The following is a 9,171-nucleotide window of genomic DNA, read 5'->3' as shown; positions in this document are numbered from 1 at the left end:
CATTCCTATAGAAGGCGTAAGAGGGTACTTAGTTTTTCTCAAAATTGTATATCTAATATCTGGCTCCATGCAGTCTTCCTGGGGCAGGGCGGAATAGCTCTACACCCTCCATGTTGATGTTTGTCTCGTTCCTTTGACAAATCTGATGTTTTTATCACATTTTGCTGCTGATCTTTTTTTTTCTTTGTTTGTTTTGCCAATAAAACTGTTTCTGTTTGAACTTCCCATTTAAATTCCTTCACTCTGCTGCTAATCTTTAAGTGTCAATATGAGACATCAAATTACCCAACTGTTTGTGTCCTGTGCTCAGGGTGCCCCTTCACCTTTGTACATCATTTTTCTTGGTGGTTTTATATTTTCTTTATTTTGTGTTCCTGGTTGTCAAGTAAAATAAAACAAAATGTTCGGAAAATCTCATGACCTGAAAGCACAACACCAAAATAAATATAAAATGACCAAAAAAATAGAAACACCCCCTTATGATGACCCCATGTCAGTGTTTGGGCATTTGATATAAACAATAACAGCTCACCCTATTTACACCGAAAGTTGTAGATCAGCCCCACGCACCCCCGTTACACCATGACAGTTGTAGATCAGCCCCGAACACCCCATTTCCACCGTGACAGCTGTAGATCAGCCCCGCACACCCCATATACAACGTGATAGTTGTAGATCAGCCCAGAGCACCCCATTTACACCGCAACAGTTTTAGATCAGCCCCGCACACCCCATATACAGTGTGACAGTTGTAGATCAGCCCCGTACACCCTATATACAGCGTGACAGTTGTAGATAAGCCCTGCGTACCCCATTTACACTGTGAAAGTAATAGATCAGCCCCACACACCTCATATACACCACAACAGTTGTAGATCAGCCCTGTAGACCCCATATACAGCGTGACAGTTATAGATGAGCCCTGCATACACCATATACACCGTGACAGCTATAGATCAGCCCCGCACACCCCTTATACACTGCGACAGTTGTAGATCAGCCCCGTACACCCCATATACAGCGTGACAGTTGTAGATCAGCCCCGCACACCCCATTTACACCGCTACAGTAGTAGATCAGCCCCACGCACCCCATTTACACTGTGACAGTTGTAGATCAGCCCCATATACAGCGTGACAGTTGTAGATCAGCCCGCACACCCCATTTACACCGCGACAGTAGTAGATCAGCCCCGTACACCCCATCTACAGCATGACAGTTATAGATCAGCCCTGCACACCCCATATACACCGTGACAGCTTTAGATCAGCCCCGCGCACCCCATATACACCTTGACAGCTATAGATCAGCCTTGCGCACCCCCTTTACACCGCGACAGTTGTAGATCAACCCTGTACACCCCATATACAGCGTGACAGTTGTATATCAGCCCCCTACACCCTATATGCAGCGTGATAGTTGTAGATCAGCCCCGCACACCCCATTTGCACCGCAACAGTTGTAGATCAGCTCTGCACACCCCATTTTCCACCATGACAGTTGTAGATTAGCCCCATACACCCCATTTATAGCATGACAATTACAGATCAGCCCCGTGCACCCCATGTACACCGCAAAAGTTGTAGATCAGCCCTGCATACCACATATACACCATGACAGTTATAGATCAGCCCCGCACACCCCATATACACCATAACAGCTATAGATCAGCCCCCAGCACCCCATATACAGCGTGACAGTTGTACATCAGCCCCGTACACCTTATACACAGCGTGACAGTTGTAGATGAGCCCCGCACACCACATTTACACCGCGATAGTTGTAGATCAGCCCCACGCACCCCCATTACACCATGACAGTTGAAGATCAGCCCCGCGCACCCCATATACAGCGTCACAGTTAGAGATCAGCTCCGCACACCCCATATACACTGTGACAGCTATAGAATAGCCCCGCGCACCCCATATACAGCGTGACAGTTGTAGATGAGCCCCGTACACCTTATACACAGCGTGACAGTTGTAGATGAGCCCCGCACACCACATTTACACCGCGACAGTTGTAGATCAGCCCCACGCACCCCCATTACACCATGACAGTTGAAGATCAGCCCCGCGCACACCATATACAGCGTCACAGTTAGAGATCAGCCAAGCACACCCCATATACACTGTGACAGGTATAGATCAGCCCCGCGCACCCTATATATACTGTGATAGCCATAGATCAGCCCTGCACACCCCATATACACCGAGACAGTTTTAGATCAGCCCCATACACCCTATATACACTGTGACAGCTATAGATCAGCCCCCAGCACCCCATATACAGCGTGACAGTTGTATATCAGCCCTGTACACCTTATACACAGCGTGACAGTTGTAGATGAGCCTCATGCACCCCATTTACACCGCAACAGTTGTAGATCAGCCCCACTCACCCCATATACAGCATGACAGTTGTGAATCAGCCCCGGACACCCCATATACAGGGTGACAGTTGTAGTTTAGCCCCAATCACCCCATTTACAGCGTGACAGATGTAGATCAGCCCCGCACACCCTATGTACACAGTGACAGCTATAGATCAGCCCTGTACACCCCATATAGACTGTGACAGCTATAGATCAGCCCCACACACCCCATATACACCACAACAGTTGTAGGTCACCCCTGTACACCCACTATACAGCGTGACAGTTATAGATCAGCCTTGCACACCCCATATACATTGTGACAGCTATAGATCAGCCCCGCGCACTCCTGATACACTCCAACAGTTGTAGATCAGCCCCGTACACTTCATTTACACCGCGACAGTAGTAGATCAGCCCCACGCACCCCATTTACACTGTGACAGTTGTAGATCAGCCCCATACACCCCATATACAGCATGACAGTTGTAGATCAGCCCCGCACACTTCATTTACACCGCGACAGTAGTAGATCAGCCCCACGCACCCCATTTACACTGTGACAGTTGTAGATCAGCCCCATACACCCCATATACAGCATGACAGTTGTAGATCAGCCCCGCACACTTCATTTACACCGCGACAGTAGTAGATCAGCCCCACGCACCCCATTTACACTGTGACAGTTGTAGATCAGCCCCATACACCCCATATCCAGCGTGACAGTTGTAAAACAGCCCTGTACACCCCATATACAGCGTGACAGTTGTAGATCAGCCCCGCGCACCCTATTTACACTGCGACAGTAGTAGATCAGCCCCATACACCCAATATACAGCGTGACAGTTGTAGATCAGCCTTGCGCACCTGATTTACACCTTGACAGCTATAGATCAGCCTTGCGCACCCCATATACACCGCAACAGTTGTAGATCAGCCCCGTACACCCCATATACAGTGTGACAGTTGTAGATCAGCCCTGTACACCCCATATACAGCGTGACAGTTGTAGATAAGCCCTGCGTACCCCATTTACACTGCAAAAGTAGTAGATCAGCCCCACCCACCCCATTTACACCGTGACAGTTGTAGATCCGCTCCATACACCCCATATACAGTGTGACAGTTGTAGATCAGCTCCATACACCCTATATACAGCGTGACAGTTGTAGATCAGCCCCACACACCCCATATACAGTGTGACAGTTGTAGATCAGCCCTGTACACCCTATATACACCGTGACAGTTGTAGATCAGCCCCATACACCCCATATACAGCGTGACATATGTAGATCAGCCCCATACAGCCTATATACACCGTGACAGTTGAAGATCAGCCTTGCGCACCCCATATACACCTTGACAACTATAGATCAGCCTTGCGCACCTCATATACACTGCGACAGTTGTAGATCAGCCCCATACACCCCATGTACACTGCGACAGTTGTAGATCAGCCCTATGCACCCCATTTATACTGCAACAGTTGAGGATCAGCCCCGCGCACCCCATATACACCGCAACAGTTGTAAATCAGCCCCGTACACCCCATATAAACACCCTGACAGTTGTAGATCAGTCCCGTGCACCCGATATAAACACCCCGACAGTTGTAGATCAGCCCTGCGCACCCTGTATACTCAGTGACAGTTGTAGATCACCCCATATACTCAGTGACAGTTATGGATGAGCCCCGCGCACCCTATATACACGGTGACAGTTATAGATCAGCTATACCCCACCACCACCTATGGCTGACAGTTGTGCACACTCTGCTCCCTCTAGGACCCAGGGCTCCTTGCAGCAGCTGTCTGACCATGGGAGGAGATAGAAGCAAACTAGTTTAGTTAAGGCTGGATGTGTGGTGTGTTTGCTCCCCCTGCCCTTGGGTCTGCACACCCTTCCCCCCCCCCTCCTCACCCACCAATGTCCCCTCTCCACCCTCACACCTAAAGCCACTGACTGCCCCTGCTGCAGGCCTGGATGATGGACCCCTCTGCCCTCCTGGGGTTTACTGCTGCATAAATGAGGACTGGACCCCCCCATTCCAGCCACGCCGCATGCATTGCAATCCAGGTATTTCCTTCCCCCCTGCCATGTGCCAGCCTGCCCCTCTGCCAGAGCACATGGGCCAAGCATGATGATGGCACCTCTCCCCCTGCAATGCTGACTCCACACTGGGGCTAAACCACAGCTGGGTCCCCAGCAAGCACTGCCTGGCATGCACAGCCCCAGGTGGGGCAAACCTTTCCTCTCTGCAGCCCACATCAGAGGGGGGTAAACAGAAAACCCCACAGGGACCCACTGCAAGACTTTCCCAGGATTCAGGGGGGGTCTGCCCTTTAAATGCTGCAAAACACCAACATTGCAGCAGCACATCGCAGGAAAAACAACAGCGCAAAGTTTATTATTTTCTGCAAAGCCTCAGACTGCCGCTAATGCAAAAACAAAAAGTGCCAACAAGAGGCCGCAAATATGGGGAATGGATTTCTGCATTTTTGATTTTTTCCACCCATTTCTTCCTATGTTGTGATCGCTGTTTACTGCCTGGAAACTACATTAATTTTTTTTCTTTTTGAATTTTTTTTTTTCTTTTTGGATTTCTTTTTGACTTTTTTTTTTTTCTCAGGTTCAGAATTTTTTTTTAATTTGCTGGTGCTTATGGTATGAATATCGGTATATAAAACGCCCACCAATCGGACCTGGACAAATAAGACCGGTCGTTAAAGTTCGCTTGTTGCATGTGGACCTCGCCTTACTTGCAAAATGTTTTTTGCTGAATGTGCAGATTTTGCATGACTTTTTTTTTTCTTAAAGGGGCACTAACCTTTGTTTTTCACCTTCTTGAAGTTGAGCAGAAAGCGGATCCGTTCTGGCCACCACTGCTCCATTTTTTAAGTATCCAAAGATAAATAAATTAAGTATCCAAATATTCTCAAATGTATTTTTCAGAAAAAATCCAAAGAGATTGACAAGCCTGAATATCCCACCGATCAACGCCGTGCCTTTTTCCTGCCTATACATTCTTTTTGTTTTGTTTTTTTCCACCCCCCCTTTGTGGGAGAATGTTTTTGCACATAAAATAATAGAGATCTATTTTATTGTTTGCTGCAGCTTATTTTACAATTGCAAATTGCTGTTTTCAAAAAATTGCATGCACTACCATTCTGTCTGCCTCCTTTAAGTTATTTTTGTAAAATTCAAAAAGAAAAAAAAAGCCACTTTATTTTTTTGCTTTAATGAAAAAAACTTAAGGAGCCCCAGAAGAGTGGAATTAGGAAGAAAAAAGTCCAGCTGCTTACAAATCTATTGAATCTTCAGATACAAACCGTGCCAAAAACATTAAAGGTCTCCATTGTTTAGGGAAGTCGGCCCATTCATTGTTGCACAACCTGATTAGTAGAGTAAAACCGAAGAAAGTAATTTGTGCCCCTCAGGGCATCAGAAAAAGATTTCTCAACTTTTTATTTCTGAAAATAATGACTGATCTAATGAACTCTCTGCTTGGAGTGATGGTGCATCAACCTGACAAAAATATTCTTTCTGCAAAAATTTATCGTCTGTGAAACTTGAAAATTGTGCGTTCTATGGAAGCTTTGAGGTACTAAAATGCCGCATTAGCACTTTGTATTTTTTTTTAAATATTATGCATAAGCTGGGATGATATAATTTTGATGTTCTTGTGAATATTTTACTTAATTTGATTCGGGAAGACGGGGACGGAATGCTATAGCCCTGGTGGTACTGGAAGATTGCAAGCACTTTTTTGGGGGTGTAAGAAGTCTGAAGGAACCGGAGTCATCGGCTCTGGTGAACCCCGCACAGGTCCGAATATTTTTCTGGAACATAAGCTGATATTTACCAAAACAACAAACTCACTCAAATAGGTCTAAAAAAACAAAAACTTCACCTGAACTATTTCCTGTTGCCAAATTTGGAGGAACTTTTTTTTTCTTTTGCAGATAATGTAGCTCTATCCCCCTTGAGTTGGAAAAAGAATCCTGCTGAATGTTTTTGAAAATCTTGGGTAATTTTTTTTTCCTTTTAAATTTACGGACAGAATGTTTTTAATCACGCCCACAGAAATTTAAGGAAAAAATCGCCAAGATGGATGACATAAAGAAGTCGGGGTATCTGCGTAAGCAGAAGTCTATGAGGAAGAGGTACTTTGTGCTCCGTGGCCCCGGCCCCAGAGGTCCGGCCCGGCTGGAGTACTACGAGAACGAGAAGAAGTTCAGGTTGGTGGATGGATCCAGTGGGCCCCGCGGTACAGTCAACTTGGAAGAGGCGTTTGGTGTGAACAAGCGTGCCGACGCCAAGAGGAGACACCTGCTGGTCTTGTACACGCGTGACAGTGGCCTGTGCGTGTCTGCGGACGGGGAGGAGGAGCAGGAGGCCTGGTACCAAGCCATACTGGAGCTGCAAGCACAGGGTAATTATATCATGGCACTTTCTACCCAGCAACAGTGGGATCAGCATGTGTACTTGGCATGTAGTGTGTGTGTACACAGGGTGTTTATTGGTCAGTGTGTGTTGGGGCACCAGTGTGCTTTATATGTGGCCTGGTGAGTTACGGTGTAGTATGTGTGATTGTATGTGTCATGTTGTAGCTGCAGTATATGTGTGTGCATGCCATGGTGTGGCTGTATGTGTGGCGCTGTGTGCACATGCCATGCTGCGGCTGTATGTGTGGCGCTGTGTGCATGTCACAGTGCGGCTGTATGTGTGGCGCTGTGTGCATGTCACAGTGCGGCTGTTTGTGTGGCGCTGTGTGCATGTCACAGTGCGGCTGTTTGTGTGGCGCTGTGTGCTCATGCCATGGTGCGGCTATATGTGTGGCACTGTGTGCTCATGCCATGGTGCGGCTGTATGTGTGCTCATGCCATGGCGCGGCTGTATGTGTGCTCATGCCATGGTGCGGCTGTATGTGTGCTCATGCCATGGTGCGGCTGTATGTGTGGCGCTGTGTGTTCATGCCATGGTGCGGCTGTATGTGTGGCGCTGGGTGTTCATGCCATGCTGCGACTGTTTGTGTGGCGCTGGGTGCTCATGTCACGGTGCGGCTGACTTTAGGTTTTCATAAACCGGGACAGCCCCCCTGTAGGTCTCAATTTATGGTAGACCTACAGGGCGGCATACATGTAGTTTACTCTGTGAGCCCCACCCCCCCCTGCTCCCTATATTTGGCAATAGGTAGTGGGCAGATATGTTTCTATCCATACCCACAACCATGTCAATAGGGATCTGATCTGCTTACTTGGACAGTAAGCTTCCTGTCTAACCCCGCCCCTGCTGTACATTGGAGGGATCTGAATGGAGCTCTTTTGGTCACATGACCCGGTAATTAACTTCATTAAGTTTATATATCAGACTCCTTTTTGTGATCAGTCAGTTTTATAGCAGAGGTCACATGAGCTTTAAGGAGGTTCCATAGTGGACAAGTGCTCCCTCTAAAGGCCGCGCTGTGAATTTCTTTATTTTATAGTCATTTAAAAATATGCACTCGCCTAAAATGTTCTGTATGGGGACTGCAGCAGCCCATTGCCATAAACCCGGGTGACCATAGATAGAGAGGTGTCATCAAGAGGCCCCCATGTTAAATGAGTCACGGGGAGGGGCCCTTTGGTTATATTCTCCATAAAAACTTTCTTTTCGTCTGCCCTAAGGCTGATGATTGGCCAAACCTTTGCCAATGTTACCAAAAACCTTTTTGGTCCACAAACATGGCTCCCTGAATCATTGTACGCCCCCTCTCCTGCAAAGCTTGCAATCGTTATCCCAAGTTCGATCCCTTGGCACAGTGTTGCCACAGTAACCAAAACCCGCATGCAAGATTGAAAAAAAGGTGTGTTTCTATGGCGATTCTGGCGTCAGCTCTCTTGTTTTTCCTGCGCAGAGCTGCAGTCGGCCAGTTTAACCCCCTCCTGCTGAGAGCTTTACGAGTCCTTTGCCACGCTGGCACCCTCCGCTGTTTTTGGAACTTTTGGAAGGAAATTGTTCATTGCGCGCAGATCGTGGTCACACGACCACGCCGCATACTTATTGGTTACATTAGATTTTTTCGTTTTTTTTTTGATGGCTAGAATTGGCAACAAAACGGGACCATGGAATGGCAGCCCCCCCCCCCTCGCCTTAATATATTGGCACATGCAGTAAAAGGTGCCAAAAAATTGTGAACCTTCTGTGGTCACAGCAATGATAGAAAATGACATTTTGTAGTTTCAGAAAACTCCATTGCAGTCATCAGCAGCATTCTACAATGTTGCAATTTTTTCCTGATTTATGGAGCCAAAGCAGGGTCATAGGTCTGAAAATTCATCCAGGCCAAATTCACCTTACAGCCCTAGATTTCACTGCAGTACGTTTTTCAGCCACTAGATGTCCTCATTTTGGCTTTATTTTATCCACTTTCTCTGAGCCCAGGATATGCCTCCTGTCTGTGAATGGACAGTAAAAGAAGTAGCAGCACAGTAATGAGCTGATGTGTCACACTGCTTCTTCCTATTTCAGTCTGAGCTCTGCTACAGTACATAGGGTACTCCCCCTTCCAATCATAGCTCTCGGCATGTTGACAATTTGGTCGGTGAGCGCTGTGTAGGTTCCATAGCCGAATGTTGTGTGGCTGTGTATCCCCCGCATCCAACGACCTTGGACAATTCCAGCCCACCGAACTCGCAGCGTAGGTAGAGCAACCGTGACCCTAACCCGAATTGTATGACTCATTCACTTCACATTGTGAGACGCTCTGAATGAATTCAATGAATAGAATCTGCCAGCAACAAGAGAGCTGTGTACTT

General features: G+C 47.2%; 1 protein-coding gene across 1 annotated transcript in view; it reads left to right on the top strand.

Annotated features, from left to right (window-relative positions):
- Positions 1-4,279: 4,279 nt before the first annotated feature.
- LOC140322685 (insulin receptor substrate 1-like) overlaps positions 4,280-9,171 on the top strand; it is a 14,855-nt gene continuing 9,963 nt past the window's right edge. The window contains exon 1 of the mRNA XM_072399245.1: positions 4,280-6,806. Coding sequence (XP_072255346.1) covers positions 6,482-6,806 — 325 coding nt within the window. The 5' untranslated portion in view covers positions 4,280-6,481. The remainder of the gene's footprint in view (positions 6,807-9,171) is intronic.

Source organism: Pyxicephalus adspersus, chromosome 2 (assembly GCF_032062135.1).
Source record: "Pyxicephalus adspersus chromosome 2, UCB_Pads_2.0, whole genome shotgun sequence".
Taxonomy (NCBI): domain Eukaryota; kingdom Metazoa; phylum Chordata; class Amphibia; order Anura; family Pyxicephalidae; genus Pyxicephalus; species Pyxicephalus adspersus.
The sequence above is the reverse complement of the archived record's forward strand: the minus strand, read 5'-3'. Positions and strand labels throughout refer to the sequence as shown.